Source organism: Peromyscus eremicus, chromosome 2 (assembly GCF_949786415.1).
Source record: "Peromyscus eremicus chromosome 2, PerEre_H2_v1, whole genome shotgun sequence".
Lineage (NCBI taxonomy): Eukaryota > Metazoa > Chordata > Mammalia > Rodentia > Cricetidae > Peromyscus > Peromyscus eremicus.
The window spans coordinates 34,702,918-34,729,864 of NC_081417.1; the positions used below are offsets into that span (position 1 = coordinate 34,702,918).

Here is a 26,947-nt window from a genome sequence, read left to right on the forward strand (position 1 = left end):
AAGCAAAACACCAGCCTTTTATCAAGTTATTGCACCAGGTATGGTGGTATGGCAGAGGCAGGGGAATCTCTGTGAGTTGGAGACTAGGCTAGTCTACACAGTGAGAAGAGACTGTCTCAAACAAAATGAAAGGTCCCTGGATTTTCTTCACTAGGCACTTCTCTGAATCTGTATTAGACATGGGAGCTCCACAGAGCTGACCCAGCAGTAGGTCAGCTTGTTGGTGTCACAGTGGCAGAATGCATCTTTGATGGCCTCACTCTAACCCTTTTATTTACTGTCCAGTGCTGGGGAGAATCCAGGGTGTTGCACATACCTGGTGAGTGCTCTACCTGAGCGACAGGCCTATCTAACAGCTTAAACAATTACATTTTGTAAAAGTCAGTGGCAGCCAGGGGTTGGGGAAGTAAGTGCAGTTTGTAAGAATTCAATAAATCTTCCTGTTACTAGGACTGTTCTGGATCTTGCCTCTGAAGAAGAGGGCAGATTAATATAAATAAAATTGTTTAGAACTCAATATGGAGACAACTGGAGAATCTTGACAAAATGGACTATCACTATTAATTTCTTGATGGTGATATACTATAGTTTTATCAGACATTAGCACCAGGGGAAACTGGGCAAATGCTTTTTATAATTCTTACAATTATATATGAATCTACAATTACCTCAATAACAAAAGGTTTTTTAAAAAGTAACTCAAGGGGGTTGGGGATTTAGCTCAGTGGTAGAGCGCTTGCCTAGCAAGCGCAAGGCCCTGGGTTCGGTCCTCAGCTCTGGAAAAAAAAAAAAAAAAAAAAAAAAAAAAAAAAAAAAAAAAGTAACTCAAAGGATTGAGACTAGGAGACAATGTTTTATAAATATACTGATCAATTTATTTTCTCTATTATTCTTTGAAAAAAACCTATTTTACGTATATGGACACTTTGCCTGTATGTATGTCTGTGCACAACATGCATGCCATATCTCCATGGAGCCCAGAGGTAGGCACTGCATCCCCTGGAATTGGATACAGACAGTTGTGAACTGCCATGTGGGTGCAAGAAATCAAACCCATGTCCTCTGGAAGAGCAGCCAGTGCTCTCAATCATGGAGCCATCTCTGCACCCTACCTATAATTCTTTTCACATATCTACAAGTTATATGAAAAAAAAAGTTGCCTAAAGAAATTTAAAATAGTTTTTGGGGCTGATAAGATGTCTAAGTGGATGAAAGTACTTGCCACCAAGCCTCACAACTTCAATCCCTGCCTTAATTAGGTTTCTATTGCTGTGATAAAACACCATGATCAAAGGCAACTTGAAGAGCAAAGGGTTTATTTCACTTATACTTCGAGGTTCCCAGTCTACCATTGAGGGAAGCCGGGGCAGGAACTCGAGGCAGGAATAAAGATGAAGGAACTGATGAAGTCATGGAGGAGTGCTGCTTGATGGCTTGTTTGGCATGGTTTGCTCAGAATGCTTTTTCTCACGCAACCCAGGACCACCTGCCCAGGACTGGCACTGCCACCTGGGAGCTGTATCTTCCTACCAATCACTAGTGAAGACAATGCCTTACAGACTTGCCTAAGGCATTCAGATGAAGGTATTTCTCAGTTGAGGTTCCTCTTCCCAAGTATCTCCTGTAGCTAGCGTTTTCCTGGTCCTACCTGGCCCAGGATCAGGACAAATCTCTCTCACCCGCCAGTCCCACAGCTGCTCAAATCCAACCAAGTAAACACACAGAGACTTATATTTCTTATAAACTATATGGCTGTGGCAGGCTTCTTGTTATCTAGTTCTTCTATCTTAAATTAACTCATATCTATTAGTCTATAAGTTGCCACGTGGCTTGTGGCTTACCGGTATCTTAACATCTTCTCATGGCGGCAGCTGGCAGCGTCTCTCTGCCTCAGCCTTCCACTTCCCAGAATTCTCTTCTTTCCTTGTCCTGCCTATACTTCCTGCCTGGCTACTGGCCAATCAGTGTTTTATTTATTAACCAATCAGAGCAACACATTTAACATCCCACAGCAATCTCCAGCTTGTGTCAAGTTGACAAGACACTAACTAGCACACTCCCCCAAGTTATTATCTGACTTCCTCATGTATGCCATGGCATGAAGATTTATGCACTCACTAAATAAGAGTGTTAAAAATTCAAAATAAAATAAAAGCTTTTAGTAAGTAAATTTTAATGATGCATCATATTTGTGACTTTTTAAAGCAAAGGGTAAAATAATAGGTATTTTATAATAGCAATTTAGATTTGATGATTTATGAACTATGTTTAGAGTGAGGTCGACTTAGCTTATTTTGACCCAAGCTGCCAGCTATGGGACCAATCAGCAGCATCCTGGGTAAACATGGTCACTGGGTAAACATGGGTGGGAGCTACTGGGTCAGGAAGCACACAGCAATTAGTAATGTTTCTGTTTATTAGATAAATAGGATAACATCAAGTCAAGAGCAACAGGAAAATAAAACATGACACTTTGATAGAAATTAGAGACATTACACAATACCCTGTTTCTAATGTAAATATTTCAACAGGTTGAGATTTTTATTCACTAGCTAAATACAGCACATAAAACTCAAAATGCTAATTATTACTCTTTAACTAAATATTCTAAAGAATAAATTGTTGGTGAAAACCCAACTTCCTTTAAATGAAACTACTGAGAAAAATCAAGCTTGTCAGAACTTTGGATTGTTCTGCACATTTATCACAATAGTAATAAAATCTTCAGTAAGTAGTACATTAGCCATAACTCAAGCAACAAAATCACAAAGGAGTATCCTTCAATTCTTAATAATATTAATTTCTATGTGGCATTTTGTAAGTCTACAGACATGGAATAGAGTAAACAGAAATAGCCGTAAGTAAATACTTTTTATCTTATCAGACTCTTACTTTTGTATTAAAACAGGATGCGGGATGGGGTACTGAATTTGATAGGGTTCAACATATCTATATTTTACAAAAATAAAGATTCTTAAAGAAAACAATGATGGCATATAATTTTACTTTTACAGTACAATTTGTAACAAAACTATCACAAAAAAATAATGCTTTCAACAAAAACGTGCAGCTACATCAGTGACCAGAAAGTTTTAAACAAAATGTAGTGTTTCAAGTATTTCACTGTCCTTTGTTAACGTGGAGACAAACCCATTCAGCCTTCAGGGGCTCAGTTAATCAGCTTTAGTTTCTTCATCGTTCTCCACCTGTCTTTTAACATGACACTTGTTCGGTTGTTGAACTTATAATGTGAGAGTATTTTAGCCCAATTTCCCTCTCCATATTTCTTTACACCACACTTCAAAAATCTGTCCTCTTCCCAAAGCCATGCCTGTTGAAAAGACATAGAAGTTACTCAAAGAAACATTCTTTAAAGAGAATACATCTTTTAAAAGTCAAAGCAATGCTCTGTTTCTTAAAAAGGAAAATTATTTTCCTATATTCTTTTATACATATCAACACACATACATATATGGTTTTATAAGATCTTACCATTACCCATGTAATATTACAGGGTAGTGTTACAGAAGCTTAGCCAGCTAAGATGGGACAGCTATACAGTAACAGTCTGTCTAACTTCAGACTCACTTGAGATATCTCAAGCAGCTTTTATCTAACCCTTCATAGATCACTCCACATTTCTAAATAGAACTCATGACTGTTTAGTACCTCACTAATGAACTCCGTGAACATTCTTTCCCTGTGCTGGGGGAGGTACACGTACTCACGCACGCACGCATGCACGCAAGTCTTCTGTAAGACAGACTTTCAAAAACACAACCACTCAATTTAAGCTGGGAGAAAATGCTAAAAAAAATTTAAATAAAATCTAATACTTTGCATAGACAAAGTACTAACATTTAGTATTTGGGATACGTGGCCAACTAATTATTCCTTCTTTTCGTGTGATAAAGAGGGGTTTGAGTGTCTACACACTATTTGTACACTAATGCTCACTGCTGTACTATCCACAACACTAAAATGAGGAAGTAAGCCAGGTCCATCAATGAATGAAAGAATTTTCAGCATACGGTATATAGGGAATATTATTTATTATTAAAAGGGAAATTCTGGCAACATGCTTTAGCCTTAAGAATATTATGCTAAGTGAAATAATTTAGATATGAAAAGACAAGTACTAGGGCTAGAGAGATGGCTCAGTAATAAAATCACTTCTTGTTCTTCCAGATGACCTGAGTTCAGTTCCCAGCATCCACATGACAGTTTATTAAATATCTGCAACTCAAGTTCTAGGGGATTCAATGCCCCCTTTTGACCTCTATGGCACCAGGTACACTTGTGGTACACATAAATACATGCAGGTAAACACTCACATAAAAATGACACATGTACTGAATGACTTCACTGATACGAGGTACCTAGAATGGTCAACCTCAGAGACAGACAATAAAAAGGACAGTTAGGAAGCACAGCAGAGGAAAGGAGGAGTGTTTCAATGGGTGCAGAATTTGTTTTGAAAGTTATGGGTAGACTGTGGCAACAATATGAAAATATGAATATGCTTAATGCTACTACACTGCATACTTAAAAATGATTAAGACGTGGTGAAGAGATGGTTCAGGAGTTAAGAACATATTCCGTTCTTGCAAAGGATCCAAGTTTGGGTCCTAGAATTTTGATGGGTGGCTCACAACTGCTTGTAACTCCAGCTCAGGAGACCAGACACTTTGAGTTCTTTACTCACATGCACAAACCCCTACCTGAGAAACATACATAAATAAAAATGATAAGCCTTAAAAATCTTAAGATGATACATTTGCCATTATGTATATTTTACTACAATTGAAAAAAAAATAAAATTCTTATTAGAAAATTCTGGTGTTAAAAATAGGAAAACCAACGTGACCTGAAGACAGATAGGAGATGAAAACTATGTCACAGATGACTGCACACCAGAGAAACTGGCACTGACCACAGCCAAAACCCTTTCAGGTTTGTATGCTACTCTAAGACTGTGTCTTCTACGTTGTACCTTCACAATGACATAATTTATAGTAAAAGAAAAGCTTGTTATAATAATTCACACTATGTAATCTCTGTGTGGAGGATATACTTTTGAAAGGCATTTACTTTTTTCCTTTATGGACTAAGTTTATAAAAGGATCTACAAATTTTAATGAGGCAGGCTCAAGGACTTTTGTCTAACAGATAAGAAAAAAAAGCTATCCAAGTAGAAATTGAGTAATTTAAATAAAAAAATAACAACTGAAAGCTCCAATACAACATAGAATGAAGTGTGTCAGCCACCTCCTGAAAAGAGTTCTCTATCACAAGGTCAACAGTGGATAGCTGAAAAATAAAAAGAGATGTTGGCAGTGTCCACATAACTTTTTTTGGCAAAGCAAACAGTGGCATAATCAATACCCATATATCCTATAGATCATACAGTTGATACTCTCCCGACAAAAGAAAAACTGTTCTCTCATAGTTATCTATAAATGACACCTGTGCTCTATCCTCAAATACAACTGGGAAAGATTGTGTGAGGCCGAGATTTCTGGTTTCCAGTTTGATAAGCAAAGCTCTTGGAAATTATCCTCCTATCCACAATGGGACAATCAGAACAACCTGAAAACTAGTCTTCTTATATCCATCAGAGAACTAGTCAAGGGGCAGACAGAAGAGAAGCAAAGGAATTACTGAAAGCTAGTTGTGGTGGATGACTGTAAGTCCCAGTACTAGTGAGGTAAAGAGAGGAGAAGCAGGGATTCAAGGGCGGCCTTGGCTACATAAAGAGTCTGAGGTCAGCCTGAGCTACATGATAGCACATTTCAAATTAAAAATAATAAATACCCAATTGAGGAGCAGGTGAGTGACCTGTGACCTGCCTGCCAGCTGGACTGTATCCACCCCCTAGGTTCTGTTCTCCCAAGACCCACTTCACAGCCCAACCCCTCCCACCTCACCATCCTCCCTGTGGCCAGCCCATCCCCACAATTCCACAGACTCCTGGACCATGCCCAGGTACAGTCCACAGCAGTCTAAAGAACAGGTGAGTGACCTGCCTCCCAGCCAAGCTGCCACATTCCCCAGAGCCTGATCCCTGGGACACATCCCCTGGCCCTCCACCTTGCCCATAGCCCTGACAGCTTTACAGGAGGCCGAGATGGTCCTGGGTCCTCTAGATAAGACACCACCCACTGCCTGCTAACAAGCCCTAAGCCCACCCAACAAACCCATACTATACTGTACCCTCTCCACTGTGCTCCATATTGTGGCCTACAACTTTGAAGGAAGACTTTGGCTTTACCAGAGGCCAGGTCAGATCTAGGGACCCAAGGCTCCCAAAACCCTGACAGAGACCCCTATTGGACCTGAAGACTCACTAGTCACTAGAACCCTTGGCCATTTAGGTTAGAAGACCAGAGAGAAAAGAGAAACAAACAAACAAACAAAAAACCCACTCATCCAACAAAGACAAGTGCAGGAATCAACACCAAGACCTATAACCACCCCAAATCCAGATGCCTAAATGCCAATGTAAGAACACAATCAATAACAGAAAGGGCAATAGGCATCACCAGAGCCCAGCTATACAACAACGGCAAGACCTGAACAGTCCAATGCAGCTGACACACAAGAAAACAAACTTAAAAATGACTTTATGAAGACAGGGGGCCCTACAGGGGATATGAAAAAAAACCCTTAAAGAAATTGAGAAAAAGACAAACAAAAAATTGAAGGAAATCAATAATCCCTTAAAGAATGCCAAGAAAGCCAAGAAAAAACAAACAAGCAAGCAAACAACAACAAAACAGGTGAAGGAAATGGTTCAAGACCTGACAATGGAAATGAAAGCAATAATGAAAACACAAACTGAAGGAATTCTGGAAATGGAAAATCTGGGCAAGCGAACAGGAACTATAAACGCAAGCATCACCAACAGAATACAAGAGAGGAAACAGAATCTCAGGCACTGAAGATACGATAGAGGAAATAGATTCATTGGCCAAAGAAACTGTTAAATCTAAAAAAATTCCCAACACAAAATATCCAGGAAATCTGGGACACTATGAAAAGACCAAACCTAAGAATAACAGGAATGGAAGAAGGAGAATCCCAGCTCAAAAACCCAGAAAATATATTCAATAATATCATAGAAGAAAATTTTCTCAACCTAAAGGACATGTCTGTAAGGGTACAAGAATCTTACAGAACACCAAATAGACTGGACCAGAAAAAAGTCGCCTCACTACATAATAATTAAAACACTAAACATACATCCTAAAGAAAGAATATTGAAAGCTGCAAAGGAAGAAGGTCAATTAACATATAAAGGCAGACCTATCAGAATTACATCCAACTTCTCAATGGAGACTCGAAACACCAGAAAAGTCTGGACAGATAGATGTCTTACAGACCCTAAGGATGCCAGCTCAGACTACTATATCCAGCAAAACTTTCAATCACCATAGATGGAGAATGCCAGCCGAGACTACTATATCCAGCAAAACTTTCAGTCACCATAGTTGGGAGAAAATAGGATATTATATGACAAAGTCAAATTTAAACAGTATCTATTCACAAATCCAGACCTACAAAAGGTACTGGAAGAAAAACTCCAACCCAAGGAAGTTAGCTACACCTACGAAAACACAGCAGTAGATAATCCAACACCAGCAAAACCCAAAGAAGGGAAAACACAAACACAAACACACACATACACACCACACCACCACCACCACCACCACCACCACCACCACCACCACCACCAGGAATTAACAATCAGTGGTCATTAACATCTCTCAGTATCAATGGACTCAATTCGCCAATAAAAAGATACAGGCTAACAGAATAGATACAAAAACAGTATCCATCCTTCCCTTGCATACAAGAAAATGTATCAAAGATAGACACTACCTCAGAGTAAAGAGTTGGGAAAAGATTTTCCACTCAAACAGACCTAAGAAGTAAGCTGGTGTAGCTATCCTAGTATCTAAAAAATAGACTTCAAACAAAAATTAATCAAAAGAGATGTAGAAGGACATTTCATACTCATCAAAGGAAAAATCTGAATATTTATGCCCCAAATGTATTTTTGGAGCTCCTACATTTGTAAAAAAACCATTACTAAAACTTAATTTACATATTGAACCCCACACATTAATAGTGGGAGACTTCCAACATTCTACTCTCACCAATGGACAGGTTGTCCAGACAGAAACTAAACAGAGAAATAACGGACATTATGACACAAATGGATCTAACAGATATCTACAGAACATTTCACCCAAACACCAAAGAATATTCTTCTCAGTACCTCATGGAATCTTCTCCAAAACTGACCATCTACTCTGTCACAAAGCAAGTCTCAACAGGTACAAAAAAACTGAAATAACCCCCTGTATCTTATTGGATCACCATGGGTTAGAATTCAACAAGCCAGGGGTGGCGCACGTCTTTAATCCCAGCGCTCAGAGGCAGAGGCTGGCGGATCTCTGTGAGTTCGAGGCCAGCCTGGGCTACAGAGTGAGTTCCAGGAAAGGCGCAAAGCTACACAGAGAAACCCTGTCTCGAACCGCCCCCCCCCCCCAAAAAAAAAAGAATTCAACAACAACACAAACTATAGAAAGCCTAAAAACACACGGAAATGGAACAACTCTCAACTGAACTATACCACTGGGTCAAGGAAGAAACAAAGAAATTGGAGACTCCCTAGAATTCAGTGAAAATGAATGCACAACACACCCAAACCTATGGAACAGAGTGAAAGGACTATCTAAAAGGCAAGTTTCCCTTTTCTAAAAGGAAAGTTCCCATCGGTAAGTGCCTGCATAGAGACTTTGGAGAAATCTCATACTAGCTACTTAAGGGCACACCTGAAAGCTCTGGAACAGAAAGAAGCAACCTCACCCAGGAGGAGTAGACAGCAGGAAAAAGGAAACAGGGCCGAAATCAATAAAGTAGAAATAAAGAGAACAATACAAAGAACCAATGAAACGAAGAGTTCTTTGAGCAAATCAACAAGATAGACAAGCTAACTAAAAAGGAGATGGAGAATATCTAAATTAACAACATCAGAAATGAAAAGGGACTTAACAACAGACAATGAAGAAATTCGAGAATCATTAGGTCATACTTCAAAAACCTGGAATTCACAAATTTGGAAAATCTAAAAGAAATGGAGAAACTTCTTGATAGATACCACACACCAAAATTAAATCAAGATTGAGGGGCCAGGCAATGGTGGCGTACACCTTTAATCCCAGCACTTGGGAGGCAGAGGCAGGAGGATCTCTACAGGGTGAGTTCCAGGGCAGCCAGGTCTACACAGAGAAATCCTGTCTTAAAACAAAACAAAACAAAACAAAACACCCCTGATCAAATGGTGTATTTTCTACTTTGTGTGTAGTTTTCAAATGCCTAAGAACCTTAAAGTTAGACCTTTTAGGAAAACAAGTATAAGTACTTAAATATTTATAAATATTATTCAAATATAGCGAAAAATACCTGTTTTTTCCTACGATTGTGTTTTTCATCAGTGTCTGGCTGATTCTTTGAACTACATAATCTACTGCTTCTAATGGTTCTTCTATTTTTTTCTGTCATTATTTCACCTGTGAATAAAAACACCAACATTAATATTGCTTCACATTAGAAGAAAGGGTGGACTTTCCAACAGGTTACCATGAATTTCCTGTTTACTTTAGCTACTCTAAGAAATGAGCTCTATATGTTGAATTCTTTTTCCTTCAAACCTGGAAGCAACCTAAGTCTAGGAATCCACTTGACTAACACAGAAGTGTCCGCTCACCTCCAGGAACATATCTAATCACCTGAGTATAGAAGGAAAAGTACTTTTGGTATAGGATCACTGAAGTCTTTTTATGACATTTAATAACAGAATACATATTGTTCTCTCTTCTCAGATATACATCAACAACAATCACCAAGACAAACCAACAGTAGGATGCACCATAAAGAAACAAAATCCTTTAAGGAACTGGTAAGAGGATTCAGCCCATAACGTTCTTAGTGTACAGTCTGGTTATCCAAGTTCTACCCCTGGGGGAAGGAGACAATCGCCTCCCGAAAGTGGTCCTCTGACAACCGGAACTTGGGAGGCCACAGCAGAGGACTGACTACTGCAGGTTCACGGCCAGCTTAGGACATAGGCCACAGCAGAGGACTGACTACTGCAGGTTCATGGCCAGCTTAGGACATAGGCCACAGCAGAGGACTGACTACTGCAGGCTCATGGCCAGCTTAGGACATAGACCACAGCAGAGGACTGACTACTGCAGGCTCATGGCCAGCTTAGGGTATAGGCCACAGCAGAGGACTGACTACTGCAGGTTCATGGCCAGCTTAGGACATAGGCCACAGCAGAGGACTGACTACTGCAGGCTCATGGCCAGCTTAGGACATAGACCACAGCAGAGGACTGACTACTGCAGGTTCATGGCCAGCTTAGGACATAGGCCATAGCAGAGGACTGACTACTGCAGGCTCATGGCCAGCTTAGGACATAGACCACAGCAGAGGACTGACTACTGCAGGTTCATGGCCAGCTTAGGACATAGGCCACAGCAGAGGACTGACTACTGCAGGTTCACGGCCAGCTTAGGATATAGGTACTTTTTGTCTACTACAAACTGTTCTCAGACCACTATAGAATTAAACATGAACTCAAAAACAGAATGATATTTAGAATATCCTTCAATTATTTGGAGATTAGAAAACTATTTAGAACATCCTTCAGTTATCTGGAGATTAAATAAGCAAGTTCAAAGTGAAAAATCACTTTAATTAAATGGAAATCCAAAACCAAAGCAGTAATTAAGGAGGGATGTCTGGCACTCAGCACATGTCCTAGGAAAACCTGGTCAGGGAAGAGAGAAAAGTAACTCACACACAAAGGTGGGAGAAGGCACGTTAATGTCAGACTTCGACACTGAAGCAACTCAAAATCAACCTGTTTGCTAAGCTGTGGCCAGAAAGTATTTCTAAAGAGTATTATATATTTAGACAAAAAGTTTTAAAGACACACAAGGGACAGTAGATAGTCTTCAGCATGTAAGAATTAGAAACTACAGACTTAAGAAACATTTAGACAAATAGGAATAAAATGAAGATGCGAAAAGGGAATCCTAATTAAAGGATTCATGGAGAATAAATTTAAATCAATAAGGTAGAATTTCATAGGGATTGTATCAAGAAAACAATGCTACAAACCCTGATTACATAAAACATAAAAACTAGGCACGGTGTCCCACACAAGTAAACTCTGGAGGCCAAGTAAGAGGATCATGAGTTTGAGATAGGGCTAGACTACACGCTAGATTCTAAACTGAACAAAATCACTCTAATTTTGTTAGTTTGACTCCAAACCAACTAAAAACAGCTAACTAAGAAAAACAGAAGATTGGCTTTTGGGGAGACTTTTGCTTAAATCATTCTACACTCTAAAGCTTAATTTATACTTAAAGAACAAATAGAGCCAACCATCAAAGCACTTCATATTCTTTATTCAAACTTAAAAAATTATAATCATTTATTTATGAGTGGGCATGTGCATGTGTATCTGTGGAGGTCAGAGGGCAACATGGAAGAGTGGCATGTATTTTATTCAGGCATGTATTATAGTGCAGCTGGCAATGATTCAATATTAATGAGCCAACACCACAGTGTCTTTAAATAGAACAAACATAAAACAAGACTGTGTACTGATTAGTTGATAAAAATGTTATTGAAGATCGAGGAACCTAACCTTTTGTATTTTCCCTAGAAGTACAGATTCCGAATTTATTTATTCAGTGTTAATAATGAGCTTTGATTCCATTCATAGCTCAAAAAAGTTGCTGAATACAGTTAAGCAGAAAATCAATGCTACTCCCACACATAGCCAAATAACTCAGACTAGACCATCAACAAGAGCTCACTTTCTGAAGTCAGCTTTTGGTCTTCTGAGGGGCCTTTTGTGCTGTGGTGGTAAGGTAAACAGCTAGAGCACTTGTCTCTACTTCTAAAACTATAGTAACAGTACTCACTTTGAAGATTTCCCATTCTTGCTTCTTTCTTATTAAAATCTGGTTGACTGCTTTCATGTTTCAATTTAGATATGACGTTCTTGTGAGACCTAAATAAAAACAAGAGAGTTAGTTAGTGATTAATTCCAGAGTCTAGTGAAGGCACAGAAGGAAATGACTTGTCACCTTTGTTATAGGATCTTCTACACTGGCCCGCTTCTCTTGGTGCTCTTCTTACCTATCACCTCATGTTAAGTTTTAATATTTCTATTGTCAAACTTTCCTTTATTTCATCTTTTTATGGTTCATCTACTCAGAAATCAAGATTCTATCAGTTATCCAAATAGACTGAGGATGAAAAACAAGACAAAAACAAAAGAACTCCCAAACCCTCCTCAAATTGCAAAGAATTTATTTTTCTTCTCTCCTTTGGCTTCTAAAATCATTTTCTGCAGAATTTTCAAAATTCCTTCATTTGATGGTAGATCACATACTTTTCATCTCCCAAGACTTTTTTTTTTTTTTTTTTAAAAGGCAAGTTTATACTGGAAATAATGTATGTGGCATTTTTTTTAACAGCCTTGCAAAGACAGCATTATTCTTATTTTAAATAGAAGCAACTTAGAACCTAAAAAGCAGTGTGCCTGAACTTTATAGGTATGTTAGCCCCACCTAAAATGTAGACATTTTAGCTATACTTTTATCCACGAAAACACTCTGCAATGAGCAAGTCCTTTCTCACCTTTCCTTTCTCCTAAAATGTTCTATTCTATTGTATTGTATTCTCTAGAATGCTATTCTCAAACTCTTCACCTCTAAGTCTAGCCCCCATTCCCATCCCTGATCCACCTTGGGACAATATTTTTCTCCTTTTGACCTTTTCAAGAAGGGAATAGCTTACTCTTCAACCTCCTAGAAGTCACAGGGTTCCAATAATGGGCCTTCACACTGTTTTTACAGTGCAGGGGATTGCACCGAGGTCCTTACATATGCTAAGCAAGGGCTCCATCACTGAGCTCTCTCACCAGCTCCAATAGTTTTTATTTCCTAATGAATGCACTCCTGCTTCCACAGGATTTCTCAGCCACTCAGGAATGCTACAGATACCACCTGCTATCATTCTTCATTGCCAGTCACCATCCTTTCAAGAACTTCCCACCATTTATATATCTTTCTTATACCTAAGAGGTATGATTAAGAATTATTTCAAAGCCGGGCGGTGGTGGCTCATGCCTTCAATCCCAGCACTCGGGAGGCAGAGGCAGGCGATCTCTGTGAGTTGGAGGCCAGCTTGGTCTACAAAGCAAGTTCCAGGAAAGGCGCAAAGCTACACAGAGAAACCCTGTCTCGAAAAACCAAAAAAAAAAAAAAAAAGACTTATTCAAGTTAGGCATGGTGGTGCATGCCTGTAATCTTAGCACTAAGAGGCTGAGGCAGGATGATCAATGCAAATTTGAAGCCAGCACAGACTTTACACTAAGTTCCAGACTAGCCCGGGCTGCACACTGAGAACCTCTTCCCTCTCCTCCCCAGATTTTATATATATATATATATTCTAATACAGTGTTTTTATGGACAAATCATATAACATCTTGGATTCTTAAATCCTAGTCACCAATCCTTTCCACACTAAGTTAGCCAACTCCTCCCATATATTCACTCAGCAACCCAACTGATATTTCTGAAATCATTTACACACTTTCTGCTCTTTGGATATTTTAAATTGTCTCGCACAGCATTTATAGTAGATCAGAAAGAGTTTTTCAAATAATTTTATATAATTGGAATATGGGACACACATAAGAAAATGTAATTTCTAGTCCTTTCCTGTGAGCCTTATGATGATAGAATACCAGAATAAGCTCACATGCTCCCTATCTGTTAGTCTAATAATCTATTGGAAACTATGCAAAACAACCCTAGATTCCATATCAAAGTCTTTATAGCTAGAAATTCTAAGATATTTCAGGGTCTTGAATATCTGTTGAGTTAAAGAGGACTCTGAGCTATATTTAATTATGCCAATTATAACATATTTAAATCTACATGAATTGCTTCATCAATGATTTTAGGGACAAAGAAAAATATCACTTTACCTTATTACGGATATTGTATCCACTAAAGATTCAGTTTCTGTAGACTGTTGGCCATTAACACTTTAAAAGAAAAATAAGATTCTAAGAATATATACAAATGAAACTTGGTGTAAGAAAAGTACCTGGCATAGTCAAGACATATTTCAATCCACAAGAAACATCTTGGGTTAAGGACTTACGGAGTCCATTAAAAGGTGGTCACTTTTTGCTCAGATGTGCTTAAGAAGTACAAATCAAACTTCCCAAAACACAAGTTAAGCATAGTTAGCACTGCAACCAAGAATTTATCATGTTTTTCTTTAGAAAACTCCTATTCCATGAAGCTCTCTTTTAACAGCTTTACTGAGTACAACTGATACATGAAAAACACCAAAAGTGTTTAATGTATGTAATTTGATAGGTTCAAGTTTATTTTCTTGTCTTTCTAATCGGTCTCAAATTGAGCTTCTGGAGGATGTGGCAGTAGGTGGGAAGTGAGACAATGTCTTATGAAACCCAGAGCAGACTCAAACTCATGCCCCCCCTGCTTTCTCTTCCAAGTGCTCTAGCATCAATCCATGCACCACCACACCCACTGAACTCGATTTTTCCTGGGTTAGCTTTCAGAATAGTTTTGATATTTGCTTGATTACCAATTTCAATCCTGTCTCTAGTTTTGACTTTCCTCTCTATAATTAGTACTCAGTTAAATTTTTAATTTGTTTTTGGTAAGAAGCCAGGCATGATGGGTACTGAGCCAATTAAGATGTTCAAAGTTAATCAGGCTTCTTCAACAAAGTCTGGGGTATAACCCAGTGGGTAGAATGTTTGCCTAGAATGTATAAAGCTCTAGGTTTGATAAAACACACAGCCACTGCCACAGCCACAGTCTCTCTCTCTCCTCTCTCTCTCTCTCTCTCTCTCTCTCTCTCTCTCTCTCTCACACACACACACACACACACACACACACACCAAACAAATGAAAAAACAAACCCAAAGCAAATAAAACACTAATAGTAAAAAAATTTTCAAAGAATTCATAGTATTATGATAAACAGATAATTTATTAAAAAGTTAAGGTTTATCATGGATACATGATTTGATACCTTGCACTGTGGGAGCACATACCTAACAATTCTAATCAGAGAGCTAGGCAAAATTTCACACAGGTGATCTTTGAAGGAGACTTTGAATAGAAAATATGAGCTTATCTAGAAGAGAATAAAAAGAAGGGAACCCAGGAAAGGAGGAACCAAGGAACTTTTCTAAGAACAAAAGATAGTATTTTAAGATCACAGAACTCTGTTCTGTGTTGCTAGATAGTATAAGGCAGGTGGGCAAAGGGGAGTTAATGTTAAAGTCCTCTGCAAAAACAACAAAGAGCAAAATCTGAAAAGCACCCTGTGGTGACAGTGGGTTCCCCAAAATATTGTGCACCCTAATAAACTTATCTGGGGTCAGACAACAGAACAGCCACTAGATATAGAGGCCAGAAAATGGTGGCAGACACACCTTTAATGCTAGCATTCCAGAGGCAGAAATCCGTCTGGATCTCTGTGAGTTCAAGGCCACACTGGAAACAGCCAGGCATGGTAACAAGAGCCTTTAATCCCAGGAAGTAATGGCAGAAAGCAGAAAGGTATATAAGGTGTGAAAACCAGGAACTAGGCTGGTTAAGCTTTTAGGCTTCTGAGCAACAAACAGTTCAGCTGAGATTCATTCTGGATGAGGACTCAGAGGCTTCCAGTCTGAGGAAATAGGATCAGCTGAGGAATTGGCAAGGTGAGGAAGCTGTGTCTTGTTCTGCTTCTCTGACCTTCCAGCGCTCACCCCAATACCTGGCCTTGGGTTTGTTTTTATTAATAAGAACTTTTAAGATACGTGCTTCCACACCTTCTTTCCTTGTTTTCAATTTAAAGAGTTATTTCTGTTTATGTGCATGTGTGCTGTGCCTGCACATGCATGTGTTCCATGTGAGACAGTGAGAAGAGGGTACTGGAGTCACAGACAGTAGTTAGTGGGCACCAAACCTGGGTGCTCTGCAAGAGCAGCAAATGCTCTTAACTGCTGAGCCACTACTCCAGCCCTGGCAAAGTTCCTTTTTCCCCTTTTCATGCGTTTGACAGAGTCTTGCTGTATAAGTAGCCTATGTTGGCTCTGAACTCAAGAGCCTCTTGCTCCAGGCTCCCAAGTGTTGGGATTACAAGTATGGGGAAACATGCTTACCTTAGAAATTTTTTCTTTCCATATAATTTCACAGATAGAATATTGTTCTGACAAGCTGGGTGACATGGTGTACACCTATGATTCTAGCACTTGAGGTGAAGATAGGTAGATCAAAGTTCAGGGTCACCCTCTGATACACCACCACTTCTGAGCTTTGTGGTCATTAAGTAAATAAGGGTTATTTGAATCCAGGTACCACAAGAATGCAAATGTCAACTGCTAACTCAGATAACTGAAATGAGGGTGGGAAGCCTGCAAATGCAGCAGATATCCTGGTCAAAGTATGATTTACATTACTCAATGTTTAAAAAAACATGCAATCATGAAACGTTAGAGCTAGAACAAAAAATCATCCTGAGTGAGGCCATTCAGACCCAGAAAGATAAATATACATACTCACTTATATGAGGATGTTAGCTGTTAAGTCACTGATAAACAAGCTACAATCCATATCGCCACAGAGGTTAAGAAGACAATAAGGGACTGGGGAAGAGGGATGGGTCTCCCTAGGAAATGGAAATAGAATAGCTGCAGATGGACAAGAAGGAGGGGTTGGAATTGGATGATCAAACAGGGAAGGAGAAGAGGGAGGAGATGGAAGGAATATGGGAGGGAAAGCTAAAACTAAGAGCTATTTGAGGGGTCATATGGAAACCTCATACAGTAGTAGCTTCCTATTAATATATACATACATAAAGGTAATCTAAATGAAATTGTCAAGTAACAGGAGAGACACAGCCTCAACTGAACATCTCTTGTCATCAAATGATGCTTCCAGTACAGGGAATAGGTTACATCTACTTGAGTTGTTGACCAAAGGGTTATGGTTAAGGCTATTGGTAGCTTTCCACAAACTGACAATAAGACCCTATTGCTAAAGACAACACCTACACAACTCAATGAACATTAAGAAATTAAGCTGGTGCCTACATAGATCCTTCACCTCTACTGACTACTGTTCATGGTACATGAGTATAACTCTGCATGCTACCAAAGAAGAACAGTAAAGACCAACCCAGCTACAAATCCTTCAATTTACAAAGGTGACCTTCCTGCAAGATACACTGGGGCAACAGTGGCTCAAAACTTGTGGGAGTGACCAAACAATACCTGACTGGAGTTAAGGCCCACTCCATGAGATGGAACTCATGCTCGGCACTGTTTAGGTGACCAAGAGCCTGAGACTAGATAGTCTTAAATACTATGTTCTGCTAATAAAAACAAATACTACTGTTCTGCTAAAGGAATGTAGCAATAAAATGACTCCTAACAACATTCTGCTATCCTCATAGATCTGTCTGTGTCTTATTCAGCCATCATCAGAAGCTGCTTCTTGTAGCAGATAGAAACAAGTACAGAGACTCACAACTAGACAATATACAGAGTGAAAGACTTTACTTACAACACTCAGCCTTAAAAGGGATGTCTCCATCAAATCCCTCTCTTCAGGGTTCAGAGAATTATGTGGAAGAGAAGATAAGTGTGTTAGAGTCAGAAGGGATGGAAGACAGCAAGGAAACAAGGCCTTCTAGACACAACAGGGCTGGCATACATAGGAACTTCAGAGACTGGCAGCATGCACAGGGCCTGCATAGATCTGCACCAGATGGGGTCCTGGTGCTGAGAGGGGAAGTGGACACATGCCCCTATCACTAACCAAGAAACTATCTCCAACTGATAACCACTTGAAAATAATAAAAAAATTAGTTTTCTTTAAGGGAGTCTCACTGGGGAAAGAAACCATTCTTTGGCCTCAAACTTATAGAGATCTGCCTGCCTTTGCCTCCCGAATGTTGGCATTAAAGGCATGCACCACCACTGGCCAGCAAGAAACCATTCTTAAGGGTAGGCCCCATGCCCAGAAGTAGATGGCCAACATAAAATGAATTCAGCAATAACTTTGGAGGTTTTTTGTCTCATAATGCTAAGTCAGGGTGTTTTATTCCTTTTCTATCTTACAGGTCTTTTGTATATATTGTATATAATATGGCTTCTGGTTTTGGTTTTTCTGGGATTCCTGAGTATGCAAATATGTATCTCTGCACCTATATATGTTTCTTGTACTTTTTCTTTGACTCTTTTTCTTGTTTGGTTGTTTTGTCATATTTATTTTTTATTCATTGAATTTTATTATTATTCCTTAGACGCCCATTTGTTTTCTAATGAGAGAGGGAAAGGATGTGGATCTGGATGGGAGGGGAGATGGGGAGAAACTGGGAAGACTAGGTAGGGGAGGGGAAACCATAATTAGAATAGACTGTATTTTTAAAAATCTATTTTCAATTTAAAAAAAAGTATGATTCATGTCCTGCCCTGGGTTCACTCTCTTAGTACTGTAAGCTAAAAGTTTTAAGCTGGGAAGAAATCTAAACATTTCCCTTTGCAAAGCCAACCCTGGAAGTTACTTTAAGGATGTATTTGTGTGGTACCAAGCTACATTATAACCTTGGATACAAATCACCAGAGCAGTATTGCTGAGATGGGATCCAGAGTCTTGTAAAGACAGTTGGATATATGGAGTCAAGGAGAGTCAAGAGTGTAGAGAGCAGACGAGAACATGAAGGGTTCTACTTTACACTCTGGACTATGTCTGTGTCTAGGAGAGCTTCTCAAAAAAGGTGAGTGGTGCTACATAAGGAGAGGAGATAGGAAATGGACTTATTATCTCTAAGCATTATGATTTATGTCTTAATTCTATAATATAGCACTATTACATTGGGCAAGAAGGCTTAAATTACATGAATGTACTGGTCTCAGGATTATTTATTTTCCAAACAAAATAAAGTAATAGAGCCAAAATGAGACTTTAGTGCAGCCTTTGAGATGAATGAGGAGCAAGCCATGCTCTGACACACAGGAACAAAAAGGAGAAGATTCTAGAATGATTTAGCCTTAGTCCTAAGGGTTACAACAAAGTGTTTCTCTAACTTGGGGCCCAACCCCCACCTCTAAATAAGTAGTTAAGATAGCATCCTTGGAACTTTAAGTATTATGTGGGCTACTAAATCCATTCATCCAGAAATGAAAAGGTCTTAACTATCTAGCCTTGGGTTAAGTATACAACAACAGAAAGAATTTATCATGGGTTAAACAGGAGAAATCTTGGGTCAACAAATAGCTCAGTGGGTAAAAGCACTCTGTAAATCTGATGACTTCACTTAAATTCCCAGAATCCATCCTGGAAGGAAGGAACCAGCTACCAGAAGTCCTCTAACCTTTACACATGCACTATGGTACACATATGAATGCATATATACACACACAACAAGAATAATAAATAAAATTAAAAAAATAAAGAATCTTTATAATGGTCAAACTTTATCTTCTTCAACAGGGTTAGCTCATAAAACAAAACTGCACTATTCCCCCTTAGTGTCTTGAGAAATGGCTTAGTGAGTGGATAAAGGTTACTGTTTCTTTGGGGCCAAGCTGGACTACCCAGAAATTTATTATCTGGGGCCCACATGATAGAGAGCCAACTCCCACAGGCTGTTCTCTTACAAACACACACACACACACACACACACACACACACACACACACACACACTTTAACCCTCCTCCCACTCCACTCCAGCTGAGTGTGGTGGCACAGTCCTATAAATGTAGTGTTTGGGTGGTGCAGGCAGGAGGCTCAGGATCTGTTCAAAGTGAGCCTCGGTGACCAAGTGAATGTTTGGTCAAGAGTAGCCTCAGTTACACAAAAAGCTGTCCAAAAGAATAAAACAAAAACCAAACATCAAACAAGCACCACTCTTTGGCTGAGGATGTAGTTCAAACAGACAAAAACCCTAAAGCAAAACCAACCTTGAAAATCCCTGAAAACAACCTGAGACTGAACTACTGCCTTACAGCAGACAGGACTAACTAGGGTACTTCTTCCAGCACTGGAGCCAACTGCTGGCTTTTGTTTTTTGAGTAGAGCACGAAATCCTTGAAAAATATAGAGAACAATATCTTAAAATACCAGAATAACTTAGTATATACCAAAGGCAAGTAGGATCTGAGCTCAAATAAGAGGCAGAAATGAACCAGGTTTCTAATTTCCACTTCATTTCTTAAGCACACCTTCACTAAAAATAGTAAATAAATCTATACACATTAAACTGGTATTTTCTCACTCATTACTTTGCTTAACATATCATCCATGTAAATCATGAAATAACTCTATGGTACTCTAAGTATTCAAACCATCAATTAGAGAACCCAGCAATTACTCAATTATTACTTTATAATGGCTTACTAGCATCACTTATGGTAAAGATAAAATATTCCCAAACCCTTGAAAAAAATCCAGAGCACACACCTTTCTCCTTTACTCAAATCCACTTCCGTCTCTGTTTCATTATGAGCAGCGATGGGCTTATCCTCAGAAGCGACTGCCCTTGCTCTCTCATTTTCCACTACTTTTGTTGCTGCCTTAAGAAAAGGTGGAATGTGGAAGGGAAGGAGAAAAAAGAATACATCAGGCATTTTAAACAGGTCACACATCTTTGATAGCTGTAGCAGAAGTATCTGTTCACAGGCTAACAGAAGGTACCAAATTATGTTCATGATTCTGACGATGCTCGCAACTCCACTAGCTATTGTTTGGTTTATAGGCACTGTGGAAGGTTTTTACCTCTTGTAAATACATTTGATAGACACAATGTTCTCTAGGCGATTTAAACAAAATTTTGGTAGCTGGAGACATGTCTTAGTGGTTAAGAGCTTCTCTTGCTGATGACAAGTTCAGTTCCCCATACCTGAATCAGGTGGCTCCCGACTGCTCCAGGGAATGTGATGCCCTCTGCTGGCCTCTGCTGGCACACATACACATGTGTACCTAAATATTTTGGAGTATAATTACCTCAAAGATACTCCGCTTTAATCGCCATTAACTTAAAATGCAGGTTAGATAATAAGACTTTCTCTTTCAAGTACTCTCCTTCATTATAACAATTTCTCTCTCCTTAAGATAACATGTGTACCTTTATTAGAAAAGTTGATGATTTTTCATTTAGCACACAATCCACATAACTCTTAACTTTCTCCATCATGTAGTTATAGCTGAAGTGTTGAAAAAAGGAGTGGAATGCATCTTTCTGAGAGATTATCCTGAGTAATTTCCTTTCTAAAGACTAAAGGAAAAACAGAAATGTATTAATACAAAACATTTCAAATATATATTTGATTGAAAAACAATTATTTCGTAAACATAATCTCAAGATACAATTTTAAAAACCCATGTATTTTCTTCCTTTTTAATGCCCCTACATTTCTGAATGTTTTGTTTCAGACACATAGGAGGAAACAGATTATAAACTTAATTGTCCACTGCCCAGTTTAAAAACAAAACCCTATCAATATGTTTAAAATCTGTTTACTTCCATAATCTGATTGCATCCCATTTTTTTTTTTGTCCTCACCTCTACTGTTCCCCAGAATTCAGAATTGACTATCTTTATAAATTGCTTAGGGCTAAAGGTGTGCACAGCTCATCAGAAGCAGAGTGCTTGTCTAGTCTAAGCATTACAATGGGTTCTGTTCCCAGTACTGCTGCTTCCCCAAGGTACATTTCTTTACACTTGTATAACATACTTATATGTCTATAAATAAGGTAGTGTTGTTCACCAGTTCTAACGTGATTTATAGATTCTGGTGTGCATATGTGATGCCTGCATCAATGCCAGTCTCCCCTTATTGCTCTCTGCCTGATGTTTTTGGTCAGGTTATCTCACTGAACCTGGTCCTCACTGATTGGCTAGACTGGTTAGCCACTAAGCCCCAGTGATCCTCCAGTCTCTGCTTCCCAACACCAGGATTAGGTACCTGCCACCATGTCTGGCTTTCTATGTGGGCATTGGGAATCTGAGTGCAGGTCTTCATACTTTGGCATAGCAAGCAATTTACTTCACTGCAGCATCCCTGAAGTCCTGTGACTTTAATCTTATACAAACAGTAGCATTTGTAAAAGTGTGTTTTTCCTTAATTCTATGTTCCTGGCAATTACTTATGTTAATGTATAGGAAAAGTTATTTGTACCACTGTCTAGTATATTGATCAGTCATCATTCGTTCATTTAGCTGCTTGATGAACTGAGGTTATTTGCTATTACTGCAATGCTCAAACAATTTCTCTTACTCCTTTTGTGCTCAATATAAATTTTTCTTATACAGTAGTTGTCTCAATGCTGGATAAGCAATAAATACTATAGAACTTGAAAAGACTGTAGGCTTGATCCTAGACTGTCTCAGTAAGATCTAGGATTTTCCTGTTTGTCTTTAAAACTTCATGGCTTTTAGCATATAGAGAAAACATAAGTTATTCTAAGATATTTATCTAGAAATGGAACTCACTGGAATGTGTGCTTGCATATTTTTCCTTGACTCTCTAATGCGTCAATTTATACTTCAGAGAGGAAGATAAGCAGGCATCTAAACACTTGGCCATCCTGTGGGCCAACTGTTGGTGTTCTAACCAATGAAAACTGCTGCCAGGCTGAAAGTATGGGAACTAGGTCAATGAGTTAGTTGGCAATGTCTCACTGATTTTGCCAACACTAGGGAAGTTGAATACTTTCTCCTAAGTACTTTATGTTTATTGTTCCTAAGTTTTTCTCTAATGAGACAGAAACAGTTTTCATTAATCTAGTAATACTAAGAAGGCAACACATGAGTAGGAAATCCAACAAAATCATCAGGCTCTCTGCTGAAATTTCTGGGGTATTATATCCTAGGAGAAGGGTCAAATCAGATAATGTCTTACCTAAAGCAAGAATGAAATAACTTAAATGTCCAGCACAGGAAAGTTAAATTACTACCTACTCATACAACAACAACAAAAAGAAATGAATAAACTACTATAATCACAACCTTGTATATGATTCCACTATAAAGCAGATCTTTAGGGAGAGAAGACTGGTTAGTAGTTATGCTGGGAAAGACAAACACTTTTTCAAATGACCAGAAGATTTGCTTGAGTGTAGGATTACAGGTATGTACTATACCATGCCTGGCTGATCTTTCTTTTTGGTGGTGCCAAGGACCAAATCTAGCACTTGTACATGTTAGGCAAGTGCTATAGTGCCACCATAGAGCTTCATTCTGAGCTAGCTAGTTTCCTGATGGAGGGGCTCCTCACACAAGTGTGTTTCTTGGTGCAAACATATCTACTTAAATACCCAGAACACACTGCTTTCTTCTAGAGGGATAGATGTTCAATAAAAAATTTGCTAGAAATATAAGATTATCTTTTCTTTCTTTGAAGATATTTAATTTACCCCAACAATACTGTTTTTAGTATTTTAACAACCAGAGGTCTACTGACCATATTAATATACACAGACAAACTGCAAATGATCATATAACAAACTCCAGCTGGGTGTGGTGTCACACTCTTGAGATCCCATCTCAAAAAAAGGAAAAAGGGAAAGAAAAAGGAAAAAGAAAGTACAGAAAATGGGGAAAGGCCCGGTAGTATGTGTCTACAGTCCTAGTACTATAGTGGTGAAGGCTAAATTATCTTGAGTTTTGAGGTAAGCCTTGGATACAGAAACAGATTTTATCTCAACAATACAACAATAAAAATCAATCAATCAATAAATGAGGTGACGGATTCTAGAAAAGTAAACAAGTTACACTGCCTCTCTATATTTATGCTGCCTAATGCGGCAGCCCCCAAACTCCCAATGTAACTGCTGAGCCCTTGAAATGTGACTATCAAGTCGGCCATACTGTAAATATAAGTACTTGATATACAAAAGGGTAACTAAAATAGTACATTTTTGTACTAATCATTAGAATTATTTTTTTAATATACTGAGTTTGGTAAAGCATTCCTTTTCTCTTTCAATTTTCTTTCCATTTTCCTCACCCCATATAAACAGCTGTAAAATTAATTCTATTGTTTTAATATAAATAATTACCGTGTGAGATTCTGGATCACCAAATATTCTTTCGAACACTTCTTCTGCTTCCTTAAAGCTGCCATTCTCCATACAAACAGCCACAGCCTTAAAGATGACATATACAAATCTTAAGTTGCTTTTTAAAATACCCAACCATTATTTGACTAAGTGCATAGTTAATTCTGAAAGGCGTCATTTAAAACATTTTTATGTATTTTATTTGATAAAGATATAGTTTTTCAATGATGAAATAATTATGGTTTAAAAAGTTTTAAAAATTCTTAATAGCTCTGTACACATTTACAATGATATACCCAGCATCTCTAAGCAGTAATTAATAGATTAGAAGTGAATTTATTATCTGGAAAGACTACTGATCCCGCTGCTCATTTCTATATGCTGTACATGGTGGAGACAGTACACCTACCCCCGACAGAACTGTTATGTGAGTGCTGGAGAGATGGCTCAGTCGTTAAAGGCTAGGCTCACAACCCAAAATGAAGAACTGTTATGTGAAATGCATACAACAGCGTGGCAAAAGTAACAATGTCCTAAATGTCACTGTCCCCTTCTCAACTGTCTAGTAATGTAGTAAACAGTCAGCTTTCTTTAGAGTCTCAAAGATTGTGAAAACATGAAAAACCTCTTTTTTGTAAGTTGAATTCTTCGAAGAAGCAGGTGTTTTTCTACACAATGTCTTATCTCGGGGTCCTAACTTCATTTGGCATCACACTAAGTAGGAAACCACCTTGGGTTTCTCTCTCTTGTGCAACTTAAGAAAAAAAAAAATTACAAACCTTCTAAAGCTGAGGAAAAACGTATTGAACTAAGGAAGTATTTGCTTTAACTGCAGGCAGATGTTTGGCTCTTCTGGTTTCTTATTCTTAAGCAGTGTACTAAAATTCAAGTCTTAGCATGGTTAAAATTCTACATATTCTCATCACAAAAATCCACGCACAGCATGTGTGAGGCCCTGGGCTCAGTCCCCAGCACCAGAACCAACACCCTATAATAAACAAGCAACCTGCTATTTTTCCTCTGTATTTATAATCCTTTCGTTAAAAAAAGAGAAGAGCTTGAATCCTTAAAGTTTGTTTGGAACTTTAAATAGCTACAGTGCTTCCTGCAACACAGAGGCAACCTACACCTAGATATGAAACATTAAGTTCTGGGCTTGGTGCTCATGTGAAGGCTGTAAACCGAGGGCCAATGCTCTAAATGAGAAGATTTCATTAAGATTTTCACTAGGTTTATAGCCCAACTTCTGACAGGTTATTTTTATTCTGGATGTTAGATGTTTTCCTATTTGTGACAGTTAATATTCACTCTCAAATTTACTGGACTTAGAAGCGTATTTCCAGAATGGACTAACTGAGAAGTGAAAACCTACCCTCAACATTGGCAGCACTATTCCATGGGTGAGGGTTGTTGTGGGCTGAATAAAAACAAGTAAGTGGACACTGGCACTCATCTCTTCCCTGCTGCCCGACTGCAGACACGAGATGACCAACCACTTCACACTCCTATGCTATGCCTCCCCCAACATGGGCTGTATCTCCTTAAATTATAAGCTAAAACAAACCCTTCTTCTCTGATTACCTTTTCCATTTTTTTTCCTCAGAAGATTGATTTTTCTTTATGTGTATAAATCTGTGTGCGCACACATGTGTGCAGGTACCTGCAGAGACCAGAACAGGGAAGTGGAGTTCCAGGTGGCTGTGAACTCCTAATGTTGTGCTGAGAATTGAACTGCTCTTAACCACTAAACCATCTCTACAGCCTGTCCTTAAGATGCTTCTTGTTAGGGATTTTGTTTCATCAATGAGAAAAGCAACTGATACAATTTTCTAGCAAAACAGCAAGCACAAAATAATACTCATACCTGAATTTTAATTAAATTCTGTATTTCTTCATGAAGTTTGTCACGTTCCTTTTCAATTGAATCCCAAATCATCAGGGCTGATTCCAAGGGTGTAAGACGCTCATCACTTTCAAACTGTGCATCTTTTAAAACAGAAAAGCAAATTAATTGTAAGTTAAGTAGAACCTTAAAAACTTCGCCTTTTTCAAACTTATCAACTATATACTATATGCCAGCCATTTTTCGTACACAACAGTTAAGGAAAATGATTTTTGTAAGTTAATTTGTTCACAAAAAAAGAAAGAAAAAAAGAAAAACCACTGAAATTATAAAAACCAGAAACTTTTTATTAATTTTTAAAAATTTCTTTCTTTTAAGACAGGTCTTGCTATGTAGCCCAGTTCTTAAGCTCCAGTTCTTTCTTTCTGTCTGGGCCTCTAGAGTGCTGGGAACACAGGTATGTACCACCATGCCTGGCTACAATTTTAAGTGTCTTGAAGGTAAAAATGCTCTTATTCCATCATACAACTATATTTTAAATTTTGGGGAAGGAACCATTTACTAGCTATATTACTCTAAAGCTCTAGTTTCATAACTGTTATGGTTCATTTCAACTCAACTAACTACACAATAAGTGAATATACTGAAGAGAATTTTAAGGTTGGGTATAACTTCATATACTAAATAGCACATCCATATTAGCAATTTTATGGATTTAAATTTTCTGTTGGCCTCTTTTGGCATTTCCAATATTTCAGGCTAAAAAAATAATAATTTATAATCCAAGTTGTACTCAGTACTTAAGATTCAAACACAAAGAACAAACCATAACACATGGTAACTCAAGTCTATAATCCCAGCACTTGTGAGGCTAAGGCAGGAGCATGACTCACAATTCAAGCCTAGCC

General features: G+C 38.4%; 1 protein-coding gene across 2 annotated transcripts in view; it reads right to left on the minus strand.

The window, feature by feature from the left end:
- Positions 1 to 2,398: 2,398 nt before the first annotated feature.
- Positions 2,399 to 26,947, minus strand: part of Terf1 (telomeric repeat binding factor 1) — a 31,067-nt gene continuing 6,518 nt past the window's right edge. For both annotated transcript variants that reach the window (XM_059253995.1, XM_059253996.1), the window contains exons 3-10: positions 26,061 to 26,182; positions 24,197 to 24,283; positions 21,261 to 21,410; positions 20,597 to 20,709; positions 14,087 to 14,146; positions 12,012 to 12,100; positions 9,472 to 9,578; positions 2,399 to 3,331 (exon numbers count right to left, since the gene is read on the minus strand). In XM_059253995.1, the coding sequence (XP_059109978.1) occupies positions 3,170 to 3,331; positions 9,472 to 9,578; positions 12,012 to 12,100; positions 14,087 to 14,146; positions 20,597 to 20,709; positions 21,261 to 21,410; positions 24,197 to 24,283; positions 26,061 to 26,182 (890 nt within the window). In that variant the 3' untranslated portion in view covers positions 2,399 to 3,169. The remainder of the gene's footprint in view (positions 3,332 to 9,471; positions 9,579 to 12,011; positions 12,101 to 14,086; positions 14,147 to 20,596; positions 20,710 to 21,260; positions 21,411 to 24,196; positions 24,284 to 26,060; positions 26,183 to 26,947) is intronic.